Consider the following 27,056-nt stretch of genomic DNA (forward strand, 5'->3'; position numbering starts at 1 on the left):
GGACACCCTAGAATTTTCAGAACATATAGAAGACCAAAAAAAATATATTTGGGAAACACGGACACACGAATCGGTAAAATGCGTACATAACGTTTCGTCAGTAAACTCTCTGTTATAGTTTTGGAACAGTAGGCAAAGTTTAAAGAGATTTTTTTATTTATTGCATGCGTGATGTGTACTTTCACTGAGTTAAAAAAAAAATTGATGCAACTGAACTACATGTGGAAAAAATTCTAAATGGCAGCGACGTGAACCTGAATGCTTTATTGGTCAGGGGGTTATTATCTATAAGCCATAAGAAAAAAAAAAAAGAGGCCCATGGGCCACATCGCTCACCTAAGCACATTGGCTAGGAAAAAAAGCAAAAATCAGTACAGTATTGAAAAGTTTACAGGGAGGGGGGTGTTGAATTTTAAACTACCTGATGATGCTTTCATATCAATATAACAAATGGCTTTGTTGTTCTTGAGCAGCAGATTTTTTTCCCATATATTCATTTGTAAAAATTTGATCCCCCATTGTGGCCCCACCCTACCCCCGGGGGCCCTCATTTGAACAAATTTCATTCTACACTACCCAAAGATGCCTCCATATCAATTTGACTAATCATGGCTTTTCTGTTCTTGAGAAAAAGACTTTTTCCTATATATTCCTCTGTAAACTTTGATCACCCATTGTGGCCCCAACCTATCCCCAGGGTAATAATTTGAACAAACTTGAATCTTCACTATCTGAGGATGCTTCCATATAAATATGACCAATCATGGCTTTACTGTTCTTAAGAAGAAGATTTTTAACGATATTTTCCTATATATTTCTATGTAAAACTTTGATCCCCAATTGTGGCCCCACCCTACCCCCGGGGGTTATTATTTGAACAAATTTGAATCTTCACTATCTGAGGATGCTTCCATATAAATATGACCAATCATGGCTTTGCTTTCTTAAGAAGAAGATTTTTAAAGATATTTTCCTATATATATCTATGTAAAACTTGGATCTTCCATTGTGGCCCCACCCTACCCCCGGGGGTCATGATTTGAACAAACTTGAATCTACACTACCTAAGGATGCTTCCATATAAATATGACCAATCATGCCTTTGCTGTTCTTAAGAAGAAGATTTTTAAAGATATTTTCCTATATATTTCTATGTAAAACTTGGATCCCCCATTGTGGCCCCACCCTACCCCCGGGGGTCATGATTTGAACAAACTTGAATCTACACTACCTGGGGATGCTTCCATATAAATATGACCAATCTTGGCTTTACTGTTCTTAAGAAGCAGATTTTTAAAGATATTTTCCTATATATTTCTATGTAAAACTTGGATCCCCCATTGTGGCCCCACCCTATCCCCGGGGGACATGATTTGAACAAACTTGAATCTACACTACCTGAGGATGCTTCCATAAAAATATGACCAATCTTGGCTTTGCTGTTCTTAAGAAGAAGATTTTTAAAGATATTTTCCTATATATTTCTATGTAAAACTTGGATCCCCCATTGTGGCCCCACCCTACCCCGGGGGTCATGATTTGAACAAACTTGAATCTACACTACCTGAGGATGCTTCCATATAAATATGACCAATCCTGGCTTTACTGTTCTTAAGAAGAAGATTTTTAAAGATATTTTCCTATATATTTCTATGTAAAACTTGGATCCCCCATTGTGGCCCCACCCTACCCCCGGGGGTCATGATTTGAACAAACTTGAATCTACACTACCTGAGGATGTTTCCACATAAGTTTCATCTTTCCTGGCCCAGTGGTTCTTGAGAAGAAGATTTTTAAATGATGCCATTATTTTTTCACTAATTCCTAATTATCTCCCCTTGAAAGAGGGCGTGGCCCTTCATTTGAACAAACTTGAATCCCCTTTACCCAAGGATGCTTTGTGGCAAGTTTGGTTGAATTTGGCCCAGTGGTTATTGAGAAGAAGTTGAAAATGTGAAAAGTTTACAGACAGACAGACGGACAGACAGACGGACAGACGGACGCCGAACAAAATGTGATCAGAAAAGCTCACTTGAGCTTTCAGCTCAGGTGAGTTAAATACCTCAAGTGACAAAGAGCAATCAGGAGAGTACAATAGTCCAATTATAAATATATATACATGTAATTTTTTGCATTCACCTTATTATACACGTATACATTTCATTTTTTACAATTCACCGGTATCTTTACAGAGTTACCGTTCCTTGTCACTCAAAGAAATAGAAGTTGTCTAATAGAAATCCGAGGTACAACACAAATGGTTTTAAAGCCAATCACAGGAAATGTCAGTGAAAATCTGTTGGTTGTTCAACTAAATAAGCTGACTTGATTTAAAATTTTATGTGTTAGAAATGTTCGTATTTTTTGTCTTTACTTCATTCTACCTTTTTCTGTGTCCCTGTGGTGGGCCTCCGGGAGGGGAATATGGCGGAGGGAATTCCGAGGAGCGCTACAAAGAGGTTAAAAAAAACAACTTTAGTAACGTAGTAAATGTTCGATACATAAAAGTTATATATGTTTGTTATAAATAGTAAAGTTTAAATCTAGGGCGAATAGAAACGATTGACTAAAATGACAAGTTTGAGTTTTGTTATCCGTATGAAAAAATGCAGTATTTTTTTCCGAAAGAAGAGGGAAGTAAGTAGAAACCATAACACAATGCATATAATTTTTATTCTTAAACCCACTTTATGAAAATAATTAAAATTGAGAAAAAATATAGATGAATATTTTTGTCAATTATTGAAACAGTTATACCCTAAAACAAAACAAATAAAGATATTTTATCGTGTCAACTGCCTCCATAACTTACAACTTGCAAATTCCCTAAACTCAGTTTACTTCAAACATATCCACTTTCCTAACCCTGTCTGTTTCAGGCCTATTGATATTCTGACCCAAATTTACCCCCATCTTATCCACACTCTTAACAAGTCTAACGTTATCCTTCCAGTTGATAAACACTCATAACCATGCCTGTACTTCCAGATGGTGAACACCCTTAACTATGTTTATACTTTCAGATGATAAACACTCTTAAGTTTGCCTTTACTACCAACTGACTACCACCCTTAACCATACCTATACTTCCAGCAAATAAAACACTCTTAACTATGCCTATGCTTCTAGCTGATAAACACTATTAACTATGCCTTTACTTCCAGCTGATACTCTTAACTAAAATTATACTTCCGCCCAATGAACACCCTTAACCATACCTATACTTCGGTCTTCCCACATATTTTTCTGTTAGCTTGAAGCTTAACCACACTCTCAATACTACCACGTTATCCACACTATTAATTATAGCCCTAACTCTGACTCGAACCATGCATATACTTCCAGGTTATCACGACCCTAAGCAGGTTAACACGTCCACGTATTCCACGCCTTGAACAATGTCTACCCTTCCATGATATCCCCACTTTTCACAATATCTTAACGTCTAGCTATCCATACCCTTCACCATATCTATAATTAATTCTCGCCCGTAACCATGTCTAAACGTATCCAAACCCTTAACTATGTAATCTACACCCTTCAACTTGACTATACACGTGTACTTCCCTGGTATCCCCACTATTTACCGTGTCTGCTATACATCCAGCTCTTCCACACTTTTAACTCTGTACACACACACACACACACACACACACACACACACACACACATCTTCCACAATCTTATCCTTCTTTCTTCCCAGCTGAATTAAACTTTAAACATTACTCTTATATTATAGACACTATTAACTTTGTCTACGCCCAGGTTTTCCAACTTTTGTTCCTGTCTACTACCAGGAAATCCTTCTTCCTGTGTTCTCACGACTTAACTACACGTTGTACCCTACACACGCCCACTTTATCACCTCTCTTATCTTCCCTACTTTCAGCTTATCATGTTTACGCCCAGCTTACCTTCCTCCTGCGGTTGTGCTCAGGCTCAGGCTCGCGGAGTGGGATGTTGTGATTCTGTACCGGCCTGTCAGGATTGGTACTAGGAGTATGTACAGAAAATACTTTTATGAAAATTCCCATAAATACGATCACACCAATCCCTATCAGAATAGTGGCCCACCAATGTTCCTAAAATAAGAAATATTAAACATTTATAATTTAAATATACGGTAAAAATTGTCTAATCTGGCACCTGTGCATTCCATTTCACTGTGAATTCCGACCCTTATTTTCATTCCTATTCTACTGTCTTCCATATTCTTTTCACTAAGCATTATGACACCCTGCCTATTCCGACACAAAAAGGGTCTCCCTGTGCATGTCGGACTAGACAAGTTTCTCTGAATATACATAAAAAATGACTTCCATCATTCATTCTTATAATATGTATACATAATTGTGTATAATAAAAGTTGAAAGCCAGGAAAAAGAAAGAGGAAAGATACAAAGAATATGAAGAAAAATAAACTTAGTTTTATAAAAGAAGATGCCTTCTTTTTATCATATTCTTAATACTGATTGTACCTGTATTTGTACAGTGTCTAATATATAAGAATGCTCACAAAATACTGTTACATGTACTTACTATAATCCAGTTTTTGATGTTGGCCAATGTTTCCTCACTAAACAACAGATTTGTCAATCTCCTTAAGGGTCCTTCATCACTAACTCCTCGACATCGAGAGAAAGCGTCACAAACACCCTGATAATCATTACACACTGCACCTAAATATCAATAATATCTCCTACATAGAGCTAGTAATAGAACTTCAAAATACTATGTATTCTTTGGAAATAATAATTTAATAACATGCTTATAGGAAATCCTGAAAAAAGTATATACAAAATATACATTAAAATTCTTTTCTAAATCTCTCTCTTTCTCTCCGTGTGTGTGTGTGTGTGTGTGTGTGTGTGTGTGTGTGTGTGTGTGTGTTTTCTGTTCTCTGTCCCCATCTCTCTTTCCTTGTGTGTGTCAATCTCTCTTCCTCTCGTTTTGTGTTATTATGTTCTCTACCCCACTCCTCTGCCACCCCTTTTGAATTTTACCTGCTGGCATTCTCACTCCACCTGAGGAATTTTTCATCATGTTGACTTCCTTTACTAAAGTATCGAATTCTCTGGCTTTCAAATGATCTAGATTGCTATTTGATGTATAGCATTCAGTGGAATTATTCTGTCCTAAACAGAGGAATTTAACATGGATATTGAAAGATAAATATGAAAGCCTAGCATCAGCTGAATGCATTTATCTATGCTTTATTGATAGAAACGATGACAATCTGATAACAAAGCGATTTGAATTGTTTTGCTTCATAAAAACAAAGATTTATTGTAATCTCTATTATTTAGATAAAAAAAAATCGTTTCTTAATCCTGTAATGTAAAGATGTGAAATTTCTTCCCCCTACAAAGCACCTTGATATTTCCATATCAATGTACAAACATGCAAAATAATATGTCAATGTATGATTAAGAAAAATCATCATGGTCTTTACCCTAAATTAAGTAAACAGTAATTAAACTTGTATCAGCTTATCTTTTAACTCTTCTGCCTAAATGATCATTGAGTGAGTAGCTTAAGAATGACTAACTACAAGCCAGATAACACAGCTCCACTCTGTCCTGCACTGTGAGATCCCCAGTTCTTGGGATGAAGCATTGCTCCCATCTTGAAGTGGTACTATCAGAAGTATTAATATTAGTACCATTAATTTTTAAACAGAGGGACCCGGAACAAAACTGAAACAAACAAACGTATGATATAAAGACCTGCACTAAGAAACAATCTGATCAGCCTAAAAAAGTGAGAAGTTTAAGTTTAGGTGACTGGTCGATAGGGGATGCTTACTCCTCCTAGGTACCTGATCCCACCTCTAAAATTTCCATGGGTCCTTGTTTTATGCCCTTTTCACATCGATCACTGTTCTTTACCTTCGCTTTGTCATTGACGTAAGAAATAACCGATTCTGTAGATATTGGTTAATGATAACTCCATGTAATGATACTAACAAGTGTTAGTCATTTTATTGAATAACATTTTGTTTAGTGATTGGCTAATGATTGTTCTGTGACAAATAAGCGATATTATTCTATAGCACTATGTCTCTAAATGAGTGGAAAATTTTTCGAAAGGACGTTAAACAACATACAAACAATAAATCTATGGCACTAATAAGAGCATAAAATTGTCACAGAAAAACAGTATAATATGGTCATTGGGAAAGAATAAGTAAACAATGTTCAAAAAGTTCTCTTGGAAGTAAACTTGGTTGAACATGAACATGATTATATTCCATACACTTGGAGGGTTTCCCACGTAGATTTGCTCAGGTATACATTTATCCCAGATTTAAAATTTTATTAAAATTTTTCAGGGAATCATGGACCGTAAATCATTAATTGTATGTCTTGAACTTAGGAACTGTTACAAATTGTTAACAAATTTGTTTTTTTTTTTTTTTTTTAAAAAGCAGCGTTGTAGAATATATTTACATTTCATTTTAAAAAAAAAAGAAAAGAGGACTATAGATAAACAGCATGTACCTTTTTATCAGCTACACTCCATATCATTAAAACCTATTTGCTTTTAGTTTGTTATATAAGACAGAGATACTGCTAAAAAAAAATTATTTGTCCAGCTTCAGTCGAGGGTATACGGGAAATTATCTCGGGGTTGTATACCATTTACTTTGAGACCGAAGGATATATGGAGTTCTGCATTTATGTCTACCTTTATTTAATTGAATCTGGATAACAAAATTATTTCCAAAGTAACCAAATAAATTCTTTGTAAACCCAAGTCTGATCAAATGTGTCTCAAGCCATCCATAAGATTTATTATGTGATACAAATTCATCGTTACGTCATTCTTCTGCCTTTTGTGATGGAAGAACTGTGCATTGTGACGTCACATTAATAATTCCTCGCTAACAAATCAAATTTCGAGAAACAAGCTATAAATCTTTATTTTACCTACCCCATTAAGACAAACTTGGGAGAAGTTATCACAGAAGGTTAGATCTGGTTCCTTCTCTGATGCAGGACAAGTTGATGAATCCCCAGTAATCGATCGTTAAGAAAACCACTGCGTACGTACGAAAATGCTTGTCAACATGTTTAAATAATTTAAATAATATGAACATTGACACAATCATTAAGAAAAATACATCTATCATTGTCTGTCAACGTGTATAAGTACGAAAAGAAAAAATATGTACAATGACTAGATTTTTACGTTTCTTATTTTTAAGGTTAACAATACTTACAGGAACATATTTTCACTTAACCTTAACGAAAATTAAAGCTATTTATGGATAATTTTTAAGTAACTTCTCTAGCTATATCAGAAATAAAATCAGATTCTTACTTCTATTAATTAAATAAATGTAAGTTAAAAAATAGCAAACTACATGTATATGCAAGTATATCTTTTTTCCCGTTAATCAACTCCCTGCTTATCCACAGAGGAGTGCCCTTTACACTGGCATCCGTGTAGGTAACGAAAAATCGTCCTGTTTTTAAGGATATGTACAATTTTGAGCCTTCATGCATTCTGTTGAAGGTCGACATTGATTCTCTGTGTCCATATAGGTACATTCTGATGAACAACAAGCTCCTTGGGAAGGGCTGTCATTTAAGAGAAATTAAATTAAACACAAATATATAAAGATCTGATACAGATTAAGAATTGATAATTTATTGTTGGCAGGTTTACCTGCAATTATATTTCCGATTGTTCATTTGGTCTATTTTAAGTGTACACGCATTGCTGTCGGGACCACTTGTTTGTTGTGGATTACAGCATTTATCTGTACAGTCTGTATCATAACCACAGTCACACTCCTCTCCCTCCTCTACAATTCCATTACCACAGAACGCCATGTTGGACTCTGTAATATAACACAGAACGCCATGTTGGACTCTGTAATATATAACACTGATATAACACAGAACGACATGTTGGACTCTGTAATATATAACAGTAATATAACCACAGAAGGCCATGTTGGACTCTGTAATATATAACACTGATATAACCACAGAACGCCATGTTGGACTCTGTAATATATAACACTGATATAACACAGAATGCCATGTTGGACTCTGTAATATATAACACTGATATAACCACAGAACGCCATGTTGGACTCTGTAATATATAACACTGATATAACACAGAACGCCATGTTGGACTCTGTAATATATAACACTGATATAACCACAGAACGCCGTGTTGGACTCTGTAATATATAAAACTAATATAAACACAGAACGCCATGTTGGACTCTGTAATATATAACACTGATATAACACAGAACGACATGTTGGACTCTGTAATATATAACACTGATATAACACAGAACGCCATGTTGGACTCTGTAACATATAACACTGATATAACCACAGAAGGCCATGTTGGAATCATTCTGTAATATACAACACTGATATAACACAGAACGACATGTTGGACTCTGTAATATAAAACACTGATATAACACAGAACGACATGTTGGACTTTGTAATATATAACACTGATATAACCACAGAAGGCCATGTTGGAATCATTCTGTAATATATAACACTGATATAACACAGAACGACATGTTGGACTTTGTAATATAACACTAATATAACACAGAACGCCATGTTGGACTCTGTAATATATAACACTAATATAACACAGAACGCCATGTTGAACTCTGTAATATATAACACTGATATAACACAGAACGACATGTTGGACTCTGTAATATATAACACTGATATAACACAGAACTTCATGTTGGATTCTGTAATATATAACACTAATATAACACGGAAGGCCATGTTGGACTCTGTAATATATAACACTGAACGCCATGTTGGACTCTGTAATATATAACACAGAACGCCATGTTGGACCCTGTAATATATAACACTGATATTACACAGAACGCCATGTTGGACTCTGTAATATATAACACTGATATAACACAGAACGCCATGTTGGATTCTGTAATATATAACACTGATATAACCACAGAAGGCCATGTTGGATTCTGTAATATATAACACTGATATAACACAGAACGCCATGTTGGATTCTGTAATATATAACACTGATAAAACCACAGAACGCCATGTTGGATTCTGTAATATACAACACTAATATAACCACAGAACGCCATGTTGGATTCTGTAATATATAACACTGATATAACACAGAACGCCATGTTGGACTCTGTAATTTATAACACTAATATAACCACAGAACGCCATGTTGGACTCTGTAATATATAACACAGAACGCCATGTTGGATTCTGTAATATATAACACTGATATAACACAGAACGCCATGTTGGACTCTGTAATATAACACTAATATAACACAGAACGCCATGTTGGACTCTGTAATATATAACACTAATATAACACAGAACGCCATGTTGGACTCTGTAATATATAACACTGATATAACACAGAACGCCATGTTGGATTCTGTAATATATAACACTAATATAACACGGAAGGCCATGTTGGACTCTGTAATATATAACACTGAACGCCATGTTGGACTCTGTAATATATAACACTGATATTACACAGAACGCCATGTTGGACTCTGTAATATATAACACTGATATAACACAGAACGCCATGTTGGACTCTGTAATATATAACACTGATATAACACAGAACGCCATGTTGGATTCTGTAATATATAACACTAATATAACCACAGAAGGCCATGTTGGATTCTGTAATATATAACACTGATATAACACAGAACGCCATGTTGGATTCTGTAATATATAACACTGATATAACCACAGAACGCCATGTTGGATTCTGTAATATATAACACTAATATAACCACAGAAGGCCATGTTGGATTCTGTAATTTATAACACTAATATAACCACAGAACGCCATGCTGGACTCTGTAATATATAACACAGAACGCCATGTTGGATTCTGTAATATATAACACTGATATAACACAGAACGCCATGTTGGACTCTGTAAAGATAATTAAATATGAAGATTAAGGTAGTAATGAATCTTAAAAGTCAAAATTAAACAAAACAAATTGAGACAAAAACAATTATGAACCCATGAAAACTTCAGAGGTGGAATCAGGTGCCATTGAGGAATAAAAAAACTTGACTGGGCGTGCGGATTTATCCGTAGATTATTCGCTATGCAAAAATGCCTAATTGTCAGTCCTGGTTCGACCTAACAATAGTTTGTAACTGTAATTAGATCACCGTATCAACTATAGAACTTGCAAAATGTTAGTTTGAGATTCTCGATACCCTTGTAACATAAAGTCATTTGTCAGTAGCCTGCATAATGTAAGAAATCGTTCGTAAGCAGAACATGCTCTTGTGTATCGAATCAACTGGGAGACATTAAATAAGTGATGTTGATAATGGAAAAGATTTCATTACTTTTATTTTAGTTTACCACTGAAGTCTTTCTCTAACTACCAAAACATCAAAATATGAAAAAGATGTTTCAGACACTGTTGTGTTTTTTATTTGGATTTCATTGTGATATACCGAATCAATGGATAAATTAAAATGAAACTATTAATTACTAAAATATCGATGATATTTCTAAATTTTAAATTAAAACTACTAAAGGGATTTTTTTTTTGGAGTCAAAAGGGATACTAAAAGGGATTTCTTTTTTCCTGTAAACGCTTTTTGAATAAATTTTGCCCTCCAAGAGTACAAAACAGATCCGTTAACAATGGGACACAGTCAGTGCCTATGGGAATTCCAACAGATTGGTGGAAGACCTTGTCTCCATAGAATACTTTGATTTGTCTATAATAAACTCAAGCGTCTTTTTTTAATATCAACTTCAGAGTTTACTTGGATAAAGAAATAGAATGATTTTTTAAAAAGTAATTTTGTAGATGACCAATAATTTCCAAATACTTATATTTAGGGAAGTAGCTCTCAGTGACTTTAAATATTCTAATATTTAATTTCTCTCCAGGAATGGCTAAAAAGTGTTGAAAAGTAATAATCTTTGAAGATACTCTTTGTAATATAGTCTTTTAAAATACTTTTACGTCTAGTTTTACACAATTCAATAAAAAGTTGAGGGAGAGCTCAAATTTGCAGAAAAAAACTACTTTTACGATAGAACTATGCTTCAAATCTAAAAGTTATCAATGTAATTAAACTCTATTTTTTACTTACGTGTAAAGCAGTTGTATTTTCCCTTATTTGGATCAACAACAGCCGTAATGACGTCAGTAAAACTATTTTTACTACAGAGAGAGAAATCATCGTTGTTTGGAAGGTTTCCCTTTGTTGCACTTGCAAACATGATATAATTTCCCTGATCAGAAGTGGTCTGGGCACATGGTTTACCGTCATCGTGCTAAACAGAATACTTTAAGTCAGCAGTGTTCTGATTTCTTGTAGAATAATGATAAAAATTACAACTTTAATTATCTTTTGATATGAGACAAGAATCCCACTGGCCTTAATGCGCACATGAGGAAAAGGTATCTATTTCTCTTGGAAGCATTTTTTTGAATCATTAAAAAAGTAGCATTTCTTATTCAACAGAAAATCTGTATGTTCCCCTGTAAATTCTTTGGACGCCATCAGTGAAGTCTTGCTTACTTTTAGGGTTCATGGTTTGATTAAATCAGCAAATATGAATCTTATTAGTTTAAAAAGTTTTCATACAACTTACATTAAAAATTTACTTTTTTATTAGGCGTTTCAACAATGTTATGGTCAATATTTTTTATATATTTACATTTACACAAATTATCCTATTTTTTACTTATCTATAACAGTTTTAATGAAAGTTTGTCGCAAGACCACAAATTCAAGTATTGTTATAAACAGGAAGCTAATTCCTATTGGCGATATAAGCGTAAGCCACGTGATTTCTCGGTTATAGAAACCAAGGTAATTTTAATGGATTCAAGTAATATAAGCGAAATTTAAAGATAATACATTTCAGTAATAAGGTATCACTTTTAAACATCTATTCATTCGTGATCATGATCAAATGTGCCATGAAGTTCATTGTGATTTATAGGAATTGAACACCTAATTAATCTATATCCCCACAGATGTACAAAAGTGATACATCATTTCTCTTATATGCATAAGAAAATATTTTTTTTAAAAATATAAAAATAAAAATTAATGATTTTTTTCGCTAAAATTTGAGAGAACACAATGATAAAGACATAACATGCATACTAGGGCACTGTTAGAACATATAATAAAGTTAGACGAGTTTATCTTCAAAAATCAAATTATGTGTACTCAAAGAGGGGAGTTAAGGAAGTCATTCTTTTTATTTTTATACAAAGGTCTTTTTCAAGTGTAAGAAACAATTTGTGTACATTCCAATAACGTAAAAATAGCATTTAAATAACTTCAATAGCTAAATAGGAAATGATATACTTTCAGACAAGCTCTCGTCTTTCGCGACAATTGTAAAACGATTTTATTGTATGGCTTGCTTGTTTTAAATCACAGTCCAAATATTTGTAGACTATTTTCTTACCTGTAAACTATATATCAGGCGGAGCGTTTTCTGCATATTGAACACCTGATCTTAGTAATAAAAAGTTTAAGAAATACTAGGACTCCAAACCATTTTTTTTAAAAGCGGGGTCCCAAGAACTAAAGAACTGGAATTTTTCGTTTCAGTGTTGAATTGAAAGAAAAAAATACTGGCTTACGGGAGATCCCATGTTGTGTCCGACTTCATGAGCGAAAGTGAGCTCTGAGATACGTGGGGGGACACGTTTGCCATAGTTGAGTAGAGTAACCACTCCCGTGTTGAGACTTTTCTTGATTTCAGTGGTACCTTCCCTGTAGGATTTGTGTCTTTCACATACGCCACCTGATGATGCTACAAATAAATATTATTGTTAATTATTCTCTTATATACCCCTACTGATGATGCTATAAGTAAATATTACTATTAATTATTCTCTTATATACGTTTCCTCATGATGCTACTCACAGCCACGGTAGCTCAGTCGGTAGAGCGCTCGCTCCGTGATCGGACGGTCGTAGGTTTAAACCTCGGTCGCGACTGACCTTAGTCGATAAAAATAGGTAGCAACCGCTTCTTCGCTAAGCGCTAGGCACTTTGAAGTGAAAGTTGTGGGTCTTTAGGATGACACCTTAAAATCCAAGGCCCCATGTCACGACAGGCGTTGGCAAGATAAATATCCCACACTCTTCAATGGCCTTAAATGGCGAATAAAGATCTAAATTAAAAGCCCGTTACCCTAACCCTAACATTAACCCACCGGTATATGGTGATGTTTTTATATGAGTGAAAAATTATTGAATGGGATATAATACACCAATGAATCAAGAAATCATCTTGCTAAGAGTAATTATTACTGTTATCACTCTGTGTTCTAGATTTTACAGATCTTTCTGGCACTGACTAGCTATTACTCTGTGTTCCATATTTTACAGAACTTTCTGACACTGATTCTCTATTACTCTGTGTTTCAGATTTTACAGATCTTTCTGACAATGATTAGCTATTACTCTTAAGATCTTGGTTTAATTATCTGTTTAGCTTGTGTAGCCCTAATTGCTTATCAAAGGCTTTCACTAGTGAACTTCAATTTGAACCTGTAACACGTCGATATCGCAATGTCCACAATGATACTGATGTCGTGTTTACATCATCTTCATTCATATCAATTCTAGCTACATCTTCACAGTCGACATTGCAATGTCGACAATGGTGATATGATATAGAGTTCATATCGTATACATTGCTATGTTAAAAGTTTTTTTTCCTATTCTTTTAAGTAACGACTTTTTTGTGCTCCACTCAAATGATTATGGGTAGTCTCGAACATCACTAGATTATTGTTATTCATATATTAAAGATTGTGAAGCATCCCACTCTTTTGATAAGGGTCAAATCTTGCACACCACTCGATTGGAAAAGGTTATCTCGCCCATCAGTCGACTCATTAGGATTAGTCTTTTTTTATATATGGCATAGTCTTGCACATCATTATTTAAGCTAGATGTAATAAAGTTAAATAAAATCAATAAATTCATTATAGCAGTCGCCTATGTCCACATTATACTTTCTCCACATTATGATAGATTCTAATGAATACCAAATAAAAATGCAAAAACTATATTTAATACTCGAAATTAACATGATGTCAACTCGATATCGTTCAACATTGTGATATCGACGATTTGAGCGATGTAAACAGGATAAGACGCCGGCATCGCAATGTTGACAAGATGTCGTAAACATTGCTATGTATACGATGCAAACAGGATATGACGTCGGCATCGCAATGTTGACAAGATGTCGTAAACATTGCTATGTATACGATGTAAACAGGATATGACGTCGGCATCGCACTGTTGACATGATGTCATAAACATTTCTATGTATACGATGTAAACAATGTAAGGATTATCTTAGATACAGTATATACTTGTTGGATGTTGAATAGAAAGTACATGGCGAAGTCGACAACATCGATAAAACATCGTACACTGGACATACCTCGCGGATTTTTGAATGAAATATGTGGAGATAACGAACAGTATTCGAACTCAAATGTCCATTAAACAGTACAAAATAAGAGCAAATGCGGACCTCTGAGACATCACAGGTGGGATCAGGTGCCATGAAGGAGTGAGCATCCCCTGCCGACCGGTCACACCCGCCGTGTGCTCCTTGTCATGATCGGGAAATAACGGAAAAATCCGTCGACAATTCAGTGTGTAAATAATGGCCTAACAATTAGTATGAAAAAAGTCAGTTAGCATCTGACTTAATGAAAGATTGTATTTGCTGACAAGGTCATTGTATCGACCATAGAACTTACGAAATGATGACTTTAAAATGATAAACATGGGCATTAGTTTTGATTGGATAATGTAAAATACAGTTTGGAACTTCTAAATTTCTTAGTTATCGGAGAACATAAAACATGCTTTAAAACCTTTATCTCACATTGTGTAAAGAACACTTTGAACTAATATTTTTATGAATTAAAAGGTATTTGGCTTTTCAAAGGTTTCGACATCGATGTCTTTAACGTCATTTTGCCTATTAATTTACATTTTGCTCAACCGTCAGTGAATGGATTTATACCATGTAGGTTTTTAGTACAAACACTAGTGATACCTGTAGAAGATCCAACCCAGGCGAGTCCCAGTGTTCCTTGTAGAAAATCTCGATAGGTAAAGGTATAGGCCAGACAGAAGCTGTCGTGGTTAGAGAGAGAATGAAGATTTAGAAAGTTACTGACGTCTAGGTTCTCCTGACAGAACTTTGTCTTTTGAAGAACACAGTTCTCCGTGCTGTCTGTCATAACCTAATAAGATAATAATCTGATATTAACAGCCATGCATTGTATAGCAATCTAAATGGCGGAAAATAAATCCTGTTTAAGACATTTTTATTATTGGAATAAAACCTCACAATATTAAATAACTTGCAGATACAGGTAATCTGGGGGTAGTAAGCTCTCGTGTTACACCGTAGAGACGCTTTAACCTGGGATTGTTTTCTAGTTCATGGTAAATAATAGCCTGTTTAAAATGTTGCATTGTTGATAAGGATATTGTGTTCCGATTCCTTAGATTTTTTCAGAATTAAAACACAAAATTTAGAGAAAGAGATTTTTCGTGTAGCAAACTTTTCCAGATTAACAGATAATCTCTAATGATGGATATCAGGCAAACAATATACCTCTAAAATAAATACTCTTTCTCCTTTTGAATAAAATTTACACTTGACTCGCAATAGTAAGTACAGATCTTTAATTAAGCATAAAAACAAAACGAAACCAGATAAAGAATGTCAGCATTTAATAGGAACGAGGACATAACATAAACATGGCTCAAAAGTTGTAAAAATAAAATAAAGGAAAAGAAAATAAGGCAATTTTTAAAAAATATTACAAGAGACTTGCTCATAAATTAACATTATTAACATTAAAGCAAGAAGACATGTTTTTTTTTTTAATTACCGTAGTCCGCTGGATTTGAAATTGAACGAAACATGGGATTGTAGAAGAGGATTTAAGTCTTGTGCGTCGGAAAATTTCATTCAATGCGTTAACATGAGTACTGAAGAGGGAGAGAATTTCGTCTCTGGCTGCGATTTGATTCTGAAATTAAATTTGTATATCAACTTCCGGAATTGTTGTGGAAGACTCTTTTGTAACCGGTTACTGATATCATGTCATTTAACATTGCATTGAAATATTTTGCAATCTTTCATTTTTACAGTGATATCAAGAGAAGCGCTTACTGAAATAAATTGATTCTTGTGTATGTGTATCACAGTATAATATCGAAATTGAATTATATTTCTAAAGCGCAATTTTTTTTTTTTGCAATATTGAAACATTTATGAAGGTCAATGGAGATATTCCCATTTAATAGTAGAAAAAAGAATGATATACTTTCTCAGATGATCAATATATTAATGAAAACATTGCATAGTTTTTACAACAAAAACTAAAAAAAAAATATTTCATTAAAATAAATTGCGTTTTTTTTTTTTTGTTTTTGTTTTTTTTGGCATTTGCTTTTGTTTTAAAACCCTTGTTCAAAATTAATGAAAATAAAATGTATTTTATATAGGTTAATAGTGATTACATTGCCGAGATCAGTGTTGAATTTATTAAATAATACTGGATCTGATCTCAGGTAAAGGTTGCATGTGTTTGGTATAGTGTTATCACAGGTTTCTACTCCAGCCGACCGTATTCCTCGATTCTTATCATCGTTGCTCTCTGCAGAATACTTGTTGTGTTTTTCTTTTTGGCTGAAGTATATCTAAAACGTTATTCAAGAAAATTTTATTAATTTGCTAAAAGAAAATTAAGAAAGCAGATATCTAGTGAGTTTAATTGAATTTAACCCCCTATAAACCCTTGACACCAGAACATCATATAAAAATTAATGTCTAGTAATAAGCTTACTATTTATGCAATTTGCACTTTTTATAAACTTCTAATTAATTTGAGGGGAATATGACATGATTAATGATACATCAAATAAAATAGAGACAAACATAACGTTATTGCCCAGTCGACAACATGTGATTCTTAGAATCTAAGGTATACGTGATAAATATCCTTAAAACTGATCAAAATCAAAGAAAATGTATACCACTATGCTTTGTATCTTTTTTTAACCTCGCTCTAAGTTTAGTTTATCATCCAGTTCCGAAAATTATCGATTGTGAGACCCTTCTACTGTAAACCAACTTTTATTCGCGAGCGAGAAATATCCGCGAGTTTCGCGAGAGATTCTTTTACTTGCGAATATTTCTAGTCGCGACCCAATTATTCACTTATGTATTTATGTTGAATGCTGCCTTAATCGCGAAAGTTAGTAGTCGCGGATGGCTTCCAAACTGAAGAATCGCGAATAAAAGATGTCTTTATACATTAATATTTATAGTATACTCACACGTTTCGTCCGTAAATTGACCTCAGCCTCGGTTTGTTGGACCATCCAGTCTTGGTATCTGTCAAGGGCACAATTTCCTGTTCTGGCCTCTGTACCTTCTTTGTATCTATAATAAAAGAAAAAGAAAAAAATATCCATAATAATGAACCGGAAGGAATTTTGTGTAATTTTAACAACAGATATGAATAAGGACCAATTAAAAATCATTTTTTTTGAGCAGGTACTCTTTAGTATTTTTATATTTTTTATTTTAAACATTCTAGAAAAGTTATAAAAATTACCTATATGGGTCTAAATCAAGATGTTCATCCTTATAGATAACAGAATGGTACGGTAATTTTTGTGCCTCATTAAGGCCGTAGAATCTGTATGCAGGCTCAATGTGGTACACAGTGTCACTGGGAATATTAATTTTCCCCCGGAATATTCCCAGAATCACAGCTCCGTGGACGTTGCTCCCAGGTTCGCCTGTCAGAGTTTTAAATAATAAGGTCATTGACAGCTTTACATATAAGGACTGTGATTGGTTCCAATGGGACCAATAAGATTTTTGCTCTATATTTGATATAGGAATTTATGATAAAAATATATAATTAACCATACAGTTTCCCTCTGAATATATGGTTAAGAAAAACTAAATTGGTCTCTAAGCACAAATAAGTCCATTTAAATGAACTAAAATTTATAGATCTTAACAAAAAAAATGAAACGGAGATTATGATATGTAATAAGTCTAAACGATGAAGCTAATCTGAAACTACATGTTCATGCATGACATGTCCTAGTCGCCACCTTGTATACTTGTACACGAATAGTACTTACAAAGCACTATAATTAGCATGTTTCTAATTACGTATTAGGGGCTTTTTTGATAACAATAAGACAGGTTACAAGATATATGCATTTTATCAATATATGTAATCATGTTTATACAAGCGATATGGATTTTACAATTGTGGTAAGGTATTAATTGTAATCATCAAACAGTTTTATACAGTCAAACCTTGTTATATCGAACTTAATGGAACCGAGAAAAAACGACGAGATATCAAAGGATTCGAGATATCCAGGATAAGATACTTAAAGAATAAGGGATTGGGACTTCAAAATCTCTTTGACATATCCATGGTATTCGAGATATCGGTGTTCGAGATACCGAAGTTCAACACCGGGAACTGAACGTAGGACACGGGATTCACATTTTTTTTCCAAAATTTTGGAAAAGGTTAACTACCGATAGTAATCATGCCAACAGCTTGCCTAGATGTCCATCTATAAAGAAGAAGACATTCAGACGTATAATGTATTTGTAACGAGTAGCAGATCCTGGAACATTCCCTAAATGTGCCAGAAACACCGATTCAGCAGGTATCAGGTCCTCTTCCGGCGGGTGGCAATCATTTTTTTTTTTACATATTTTATACTTTTTAGACAATTTTTACACTTTAGAAAAAAGATAGTTATCTTTAATGATAACATAGGAAAGTTATGGTTTAACCACCAATTGCTTTGTCTATTAACACATTGGACAAAATCGGCAAAACAAATAAAAAACAATCATAAAACATACCATGCATGTATTTATTATATTGTTACATAAAGAAACTTTACTGACGGTATTTTGTTAGTTTATCTTTATCTAATAGCATATACACAGAAGAATTTCTACTTTCGTTTCTGTTCGACCATGATATTTATAATATAGAATAAATCATAAACAATCTTAACAAAAAACAGTAACTATTTTAAAGAAGCAACTGTGAAAATATTTCTGACAATTTTAAAAATGAAAAATTATTCAGAAAATCTATTGATATATGTATATTTGTAATCAGTGTGAAATATGCTGATTGATTTTTGAGCTCTCTCGAGGTTTTTTCAGTGCTTCGCTGAACTTCGAGTCTCCTGGAGTCGCCTTTGCATTCATCTAATTGCGTGTTCTGCACATAACGACGGCATAGATTCACAATCGAATGATTACACAAAATAGGAAATCAAAATCGGAGAAATCAAAATAAAGCAAATACATGTATTTTTTGAGAGGTTATTGAAATGTTTGAGCTTTTTTGGCGATTTTTTCTATTCCCGCAAGAAAAGCCAACTTTTACGATAATTACCCGATATACGGCACATCGACAAAAACAGATAGCAAAAGATGATCTGAGTGACGTAGTTGAAATAAGACAATCAAACACCACTGATATTTATGCTGTTTTTCAACTAGGTTTAACTTCTAAAGAATTTTTTTTAAATTTACTCTGATTGCAATGCATCAACAGTTTATTTTTTGTAATATTTTGTCGTACACTGTGATAAATTTAAATGTAGGTAAATGTCAATAGGTTTGTTGATATTAGGATCTCAACACGAATTGTATAATCTTAAAAGTTTTACAATGTTTGTCATCAGCGAACACAGTGAGGTTTAAAAAACATATAAAGGAAAACCCTGTAAAGGAGATCTTAAAATCTGAGAGGAATGTAACAGATACAAATTAAAACATTCTTGTCCCACAAATGCATTGAAATCAATGCAGATTGTTTAGAGCCTCAGACTCTCTATTAACCTAAAAAATGTGGTAAAGGTGAATTAATCCTGGTAGTACAGAATACAGAATATTTTCTACAATACCTCTGCACAAGGAAAAACGGTTTTATTTACAGTTTGTAACCTTAAAACGAGAGTAAGAATGTTTGCTTTATTCAATCTTACCACCAGCAGAATCACGTATTGTAAGTATTTTAAAAACGGCAATGTAAAAAAAAAACAACTCTAGTTTGATTAAGAAGGTTGGATCAGAACTGATATAAATGACACAATGTCTTTTATACAGAGGTACTAGATGGGGGATGCAATTATGACTCAGTACCAAACAGATATCATATATCAAAACATTTTAAATTTATAGTTATCTTCAAGAATTGTCTTTGTATTCAATGAATGTTATACCTCTAATTGATCCCTCATATATTATAGACATATTTTAACTACGATAATGGTTTACAGTTAATATAACTTACCCCTAACTGACCCCTCATATATTATAGACAGATCCACAGGATCCTCCGTCCCATTGTTGTGGGTGGATCTAAAGTTTTTGGTAAAAACAGAGGTGGACGGCTTCAAATCTAAATGGAATGACCTAAAGAAAACAAAGTTGGTGAACATAAGCATCTCTCAACATTTTCATTTTCAAATATTTTCCCAAAGGTCCCTTACAAATTAAGAAACAGTTCATTTAATATTTTATCATGAACTACCATGATGAGCATTGATTTATACATTATGACGTTATAATATTGTACTTGACATTAAAGCTATAGAGCAATTCTTTTTATTCAAAACCGATAGTTGAATGACATGAATCTGTGGCAATTCATCAGATAATTAATGGAAATAAAGGATATAAATTTGGTTTTTGAGAATTCATGAGGTACATGAGCTACAACGCTTCACGTCCCGCTTAATGAAATATGCCGGCGTGAATTGTCTTAGTTCATATTCTCATGAAATCTCAAAAATTAAACTCATTTCTTAAATAAATGAAGAGGGCCTTGTGTATAGCAAACACTTGATTAGAACTAATACACATTTCATCCCTAAAAAGCTGCAGGTTAGAAAAATTAACTGGATATTACCCAAATAAGCTATTGCATTTGACTGTCAGAAGCAGTATGGATTTATTATTTTTTGTAGAATAGATGAAATGAAAATGGATATCGGTACGGCACATTTTTCAGGAAATAATATATATATGTCCATTTAAAGTTTGAAATGTAGAATTACATTCAAAGTTTTGAAATGTAGAATTACATTCAAAGTTTTGAAATGTAGAAGTCCTTCTGAAAAAGATATGTCCTTCGTATCAATTTTAAATACGCAGATATATAACATCTCTTGCCGACCGGTCACACCCGCCGTGTACTCCTTGTCATGATCGGGAAAACGAAAAAATCCGCAAACAACTTTTCGAAAACAATGGTCAGACAACCTGCATGAAAAACGTCAGTCAACATTCCACTCAACGATACACAGGGTTCTCCACATTTGAAAATTTAACCATGGAGGAAGCCGCGCGAAAGGGAAATGTGATCAAAAGCACGAACGTGTGTTTGACTCTCTAAGCTTCATTATAAATGGCTGATTTCACAAAACTTAACCACAGTGACTGCAAAACAAGATGAAATACCCCCCCCCCCCACAAAAAAAAAAGAAATTTAAAAAATAAATAAATAAAAATAAAAGAATAAAAAGGATTATGTCTCTTAATTTACAAAATTACCAAAATTGGACCAAAACTGTAGGATCGTTTGAAAAGAATTTCATATATTTTTCTTTATTTTAATACATGTATATAGTAAACATTGCAACAATGTTCGTCGAATGTTATTCAAAAACTTATACAGAATTGATCTTGCCTGTCGCATGAAAAGTTTTATTTAAATAGGACCAAAACTGAAGAAGGCTCAGTAGTATTTCGGAAAAAAAAATAACAGACACACAAACGAACACATGAACGAACACCGACATCTTAACATTGCCTGAGCTTTTAACTGCATGGTCTTTGAAAACTTACTGATGGTATAAGTATCAAAACTTAATATAACCAGGGGCATAAATCTGATATAACTGTAACATTGCTTTCTCTGTTCTGCTTTCTAAAAGTTTTTTTTCGACACTGCGTTTTTCGCCGATTTTCTTCCACTGTTTACTTCTCCATGTGCCACACTGCTAAAAATAGCGCCACGCGACGTTTCATAAAAACGGGAGATAACTCTAAAATTTGGACGTGGTGATTGGCGTTCGTGTCCATTTAATCAGAAAAATAATAAAATTAATATTTAAAAACGGAGCAAGGGGTATTAATTAAATACAACGGATAGGAAAGTTCTTTTTGGCCACAGAAACTTGATTCGAATGCTTGTCGATTATTAGACATCGTTACGTTACTGTGCGCTGTTATCTTTTGTAAATTTGTTATTACATGTATATAGTGAACACGTTGGAGTTCCCCGAAATTACATGTCTACAGAAAAATTAACTCTAAAGATATTGATCATCAACTGATTGACTCTCAATTGTCACGCTTCATGGTATTCGCCGATCAACGACCGTGTTTGTTTAGCACGTACAGTCCGCTTTCTCTCAAGGTGCATGCCAGCTAGCCGTAGTATAAACACAATTAACTACTCAGGTCATTAAAAATTAAGTGTCAGTACTGAAATGCAAGAAAATTTAATCATGGCGGCCGCCGATTTTAACCATGGCGCAGCTCGTTTAACCATGGCGCACATAAATTTAACCATGGCGGACCGCATGGTAAAACCCCTTGTGGAGAACCCTGGATACACTATATTTGCCGACAAGGTCAGAGTTTGTGAAATGTTGACCTTAAACGAGACCCCGGACACCCCTGTCTCTCAACTTATCCGCCAGTAGCCTATGCTCTTGCGCATCAAATAACTGATAGATAATTAATTATAATAAGGAATTATAATAAATAATGAATACAAATATTTTAGGAATGACTCTAATTCTTGGCCAAATTATTCGAGTATAACCTGGTTTGGGTCAGTTTACGCTTTATAATCCGCGAAGCGGATTATAAAACAGCGTAAACTGACCCAAACCAGGTTATACTCGAATAATTTGGCCAAGAATTAGAGTCATTCCTTATAATTTAATTTTAAAATCATTAAATAACTATGGGTGTATAATTTCGTTGCTTTTTCTTAGTTCAAATTTGCCGCTCAATAATACAACCGTAGTTACGGAAGTAACGGAAGTGATGGGAAGCAAGGGGAGTTAAAAACTGATACATAGGCCTAGCAGCCTTGTTGTTTGTTTACATGTGGTAAGATCGAATTATTGTTTGAAGTTAAAGGTACATTTATTAAATCTGGAATTTTCCATGAATTCCGAGGACTGGAAATGAGAGGATTGTATGGATACAGATGATTCAGCTGGTTGTCAGGGGGTGTGTCCCCATACCAAACCAGGTTATACAAAAATAATTTGTGTTCCTTTTTGGATATTAACCAATCAGAGGCTAGAATACAAACAAAATTAAATTATAAAGTAATAATCTACGGATAGCAACTACATTTTAATTACTTTATTTACTCGGAAGAAAAAAAATCTTTTAAAATATCAAATCTTAGCTTACATAGTGAGTAAATTCTTAAATGATCATACCTGTTATGAGCTGTAAATTTCAGTTCCAGTCTCTTGCCTTCTGTTGTTGACCTTTTTGCCCTCAAGTGTTTGTTGTGGAGCTCTTGTGTGTCGTAAGTCAGTTCTTCGTAATATTTTATGTAGTCGTCTATAGATTTTTGTTCTACATCTAAAATTGATTGGACTCTAATTAATCCATGGAATTTTGACAATAAGTAATGATTTTCCTAAACCATTGATGTTAATTGATGTAAATGGGAAAGTACACTTAAATGCCTTTTGATTTGAAACTTGCACCTCCGCCACTAAGTCTTGAAAACTGTGGAATAGATGTTATAAGTTGAAATAGTGAAAAAACTTCATTCATTGTACAGGTGATAGTTTCTAGTTTCAAATCTGAGGTTTTGTTGAATTAAACACGTATGAATAAAATAATAATTAGTTATTTCTGATAATTTCAATGTCATTATCCATTTTAGCTCGGAATAATGAGGAATCATATTTCTTTTTGATTTTCATATTTTAAAAAAAATGCTTTATTGTCGCTATCTTACCATACATGGATGTTTTCTTTTCTTTGCAGGCAAACGCATGAACTATAATGAACTATAATACTAGCATGCAAATAGATAGATGGCAACTTTGAAATTTATTTGTACCTTTAATGACAGCAGGCCACATTTGTGTTTTTTAGGATACTATAGTGTATATTGTAGTAGAAATGAAAGTTAGAGTATTTTTGAATTGTCTGGTTTTTTTAAATATTTTGTCATCTTACCAGCTCAACACTGTGTCATCTTAATTGCTGGGCACTGTGTCAACCTACCCACTATACATTGTACCAGAAGGAAGGAGACGAGTAGATATCTTCCAACAATCTGCATCATTCCAAGAAAGAGTGTTTTTCTGTTTGGGAACGGGAAGTATAGTTAAAGATTCTGTAATAAGCAGTAAAAATAGATATTCATAAATCTCTCTTTTATTATAAACCATATCTAAACATAACATATATGTTTCTCTTTAAACATCTTAATATATATATATAAAAAAATATCGAAAACCTAAGTCATGTTTACACTAAATAATAATTGTTCTATTAATATTGGATAAAAAGAGTGGAAATTAAAATAATAACAAACCTTAGTTGATTTGGGATATACTTCCTTGTCACCACATTTAGAAATTCTTTTACAAGTTGTTACACGACTGTTCAGGACAAAGAATGTTAACAGACATGAGAATACACCCTTCTTACAATACATTTAAATATTCGAATACTCAGGTGACTTTACAATTGACTGACGGCAATACATCATGGTTGTTAAGATTATACAACCCGTATAGCTTGCAAAACAGTACAATTTGATACTCAACAAAAATTTCTGCTTTTTATCGGATATTTTATCTGTGTCAAGCAAAATCTTATATATCATGCAACATATGAAACAAAATAGGCACAGTTTTATTTCAAAACTAAATTATTCAAGCTTTTTTGCTCCATATGGGTATTACAAATTCTTGTTTCCAAATATTTTGTTATTTTTATTATATACGGGCATCACAAATCGTTTGTTTGTTTGTTTGTTTATTGTTTAACGTCCCTCTCGAGAATTTTTCACTCATATGGAGACGCCACCACTTGCCGGTGGAGAGCTACAAATTTTGACCTATACTCGGCACTCAGAGCAATTGAGCAGTGAGGGATCTTTTTCGTGCCAGCTCCTACTGCGACACGGGACCTCGGTTTATTCGGTCTCATCCGAAGGACCGGTCTCCACGTCCCACAGTGGGAGTCGAACCCGCGACGTAAGGATCAACTCCTTACTCCGCGACTCCAGATCGAACGCTCTAACCACTGCGCCACGCGGGCGACCATCACAAATCGTTCTTTCTAACCAGTGTTTCGTTACACACGAGTTTCACAAATGTTTGTTTCCACTCAGCTTTTAGGACCCCGTTATGTAATTTTCTTGGTATTTATTGGTACCCCTCATTCCGTTATTCCGTCATAATTAGATTTTGAGACCTTTTTATTGTATTTGTAGATACTTTGCAGATTTTTAATGTGTTTCTTTAAATTGATAACATATTAATCAAGTTTTATGTCGATTGACCTATTGTCAACAATGATTTGCCCTTAGATTCACTTTTAATCTTTTAAATCATTCCACGTTTTCTTTACTTTTTTTTCGTACATGTACATAATGAGCTGATGTTTGGAATGCATCTATAAAACAGCAGTTTCATTGACCTTATGGATGAAATATGACTATTCGAGCTCAAAAGTCCATTAAACATTACAAAATAAGAGCAGAGCAAACATGAACCTCTAAAGCCTCAGAGGTGGGATCAGGTGCCATGGAGGAGTGAGCATCCCCTGCCGATCGGTCACACCCGCCGTGTGCTCCTTGTCATGATCGGGAAATAACGGAAAAATCCATCGACAATTCAGTGTGTAAATAATGGCTTAACAAATAGTATGGGATAAAAGTCAGTCAGCATTTGACTTAATGATAGATTGTATTTGCTGACAAGGCCATTGTATCGACCATAGAACTTACAAAATGATGACTTAAAATGAGACTGTTGATATTCTTGTTTCATCAACTTGTTTTTCAATAACTTACCTCGTTTTAGAAATTGATCATACGTAGAGCATGCTCTTGCGTATCGAATCAACTGAGAGATTTAAACTCCGTATGCAGGTGGTGAAGGTATATTGCTGTATAAGTAAGGGAATTGACGATTGAAAAGTTAAAGTCATCACGTTTATCATAAAGCTTGCTTGTTAGATTACCATTAACGTTTTTTTTTTCTAATAAAATATCCAAATATGAAGCAGATGTGTCAGACTCTGTGGTATCTTTTATCTCAAGTTCACCGGGATATATCGTGTCGACATAAGGATGGAAATAACCATTGTTGATTGACAATCGGTATATCTAAATGTCGAGTTGAAGGCCACAGCAAGTGTTTTCTTCTTTTCAATTAAAAGATTTTGAACAGATTCTGCTTCATATGAATACAAAAATAGATCTGCTAATAATGGGGCGCAATTCGTACCCATGGAAATTCCAATAGATTGTTGGAAGACCTGGTCTCAAATAACCACAGAGATATTGTCAATCAGAAACTCGAGCATCTTTTTAAAGTCAACTTCAGAATACTTGTGTGTACAATCAGAGTGCTTTTTTACAAAATAATTTTGTAAATGACCAATGACAAGGTAAGTAAATCTACGAGTCCCATTTTTATTGAAAAAGCAGCTTCAACTTGACATTTAGATATATCGACGACGTATTGTCAATTGACAATGGTAATTTCCATTCTTATGTCGACACGGTATATCCCGGTGAACTTGAGATAAAGACTTTTTAGCTCGAATACTTATTACTGCCTTATAAAAATAAAAGTTTCATAAAATGTGATTTTTCACATAGTAAACTACAAGTTAAGAAATGTGTGTCT

At 33.9% G+C, this 27,056-nt stretch overlaps 1 protein-coding gene across 1 annotated transcript; it reads right to left on the reverse strand.

Moving 5' to 3' along the window:
* Nucleotides 1-605: 605 nt before the first annotated feature.
* On the reverse strand, nt 606-24,149 carry LOC133198527 (disintegrin and metalloproteinase domain-containing protein 10-like). The gene is made up of 18 exons (XM_061334609.1): nt 24,143-24,149; nt 23,610-23,757; nt 20,435-20,556; nt 17,696-17,882; nt 17,415-17,520; nt 16,596-16,775; nt 15,962-16,102; nt 15,115-15,304; nt 12,665-12,837; nt 11,151-11,334; nt 7,672-7,846; nt 7,479-7,583; nt 6,934-7,012; nt 5,549-5,696; nt 5,004-5,135; nt 4,540-4,679; nt 3,915-4,082; nt 606-2,449 (listed from the first exon to the last, which is right to left on the reverse strand). The coding sequence occupies exons 1-18, from the start codon at nt 24,147-24,149 to the stop codon at nt 2,381-2,383; spliced, it is 2,454 nt and encodes an 817-aa protein (XP_061190593.1). The 3' UTR covers nt 606-2,380.
* Between the last annotated feature and the right edge of the window lie 2,907 nt (nt 24,150-27,056).

The sequence above is a fragment of the Saccostrea echinata genome, unplaced genomic scaffold (genome assembly GCF_033153115.1).
Source record: "Saccostrea echinata isolate AGI-Se365-2 ecotype Australia unplaced genomic scaffold, CSIRO_AGI_Sech_v1 ptg000033l, whole genome shotgun sequence".
Classification (NCBI taxonomy): Eukaryota; Metazoa; Mollusca; class Bivalvia; order Ostreida; family Ostreidae; genus Saccostrea; species Saccostrea echinata.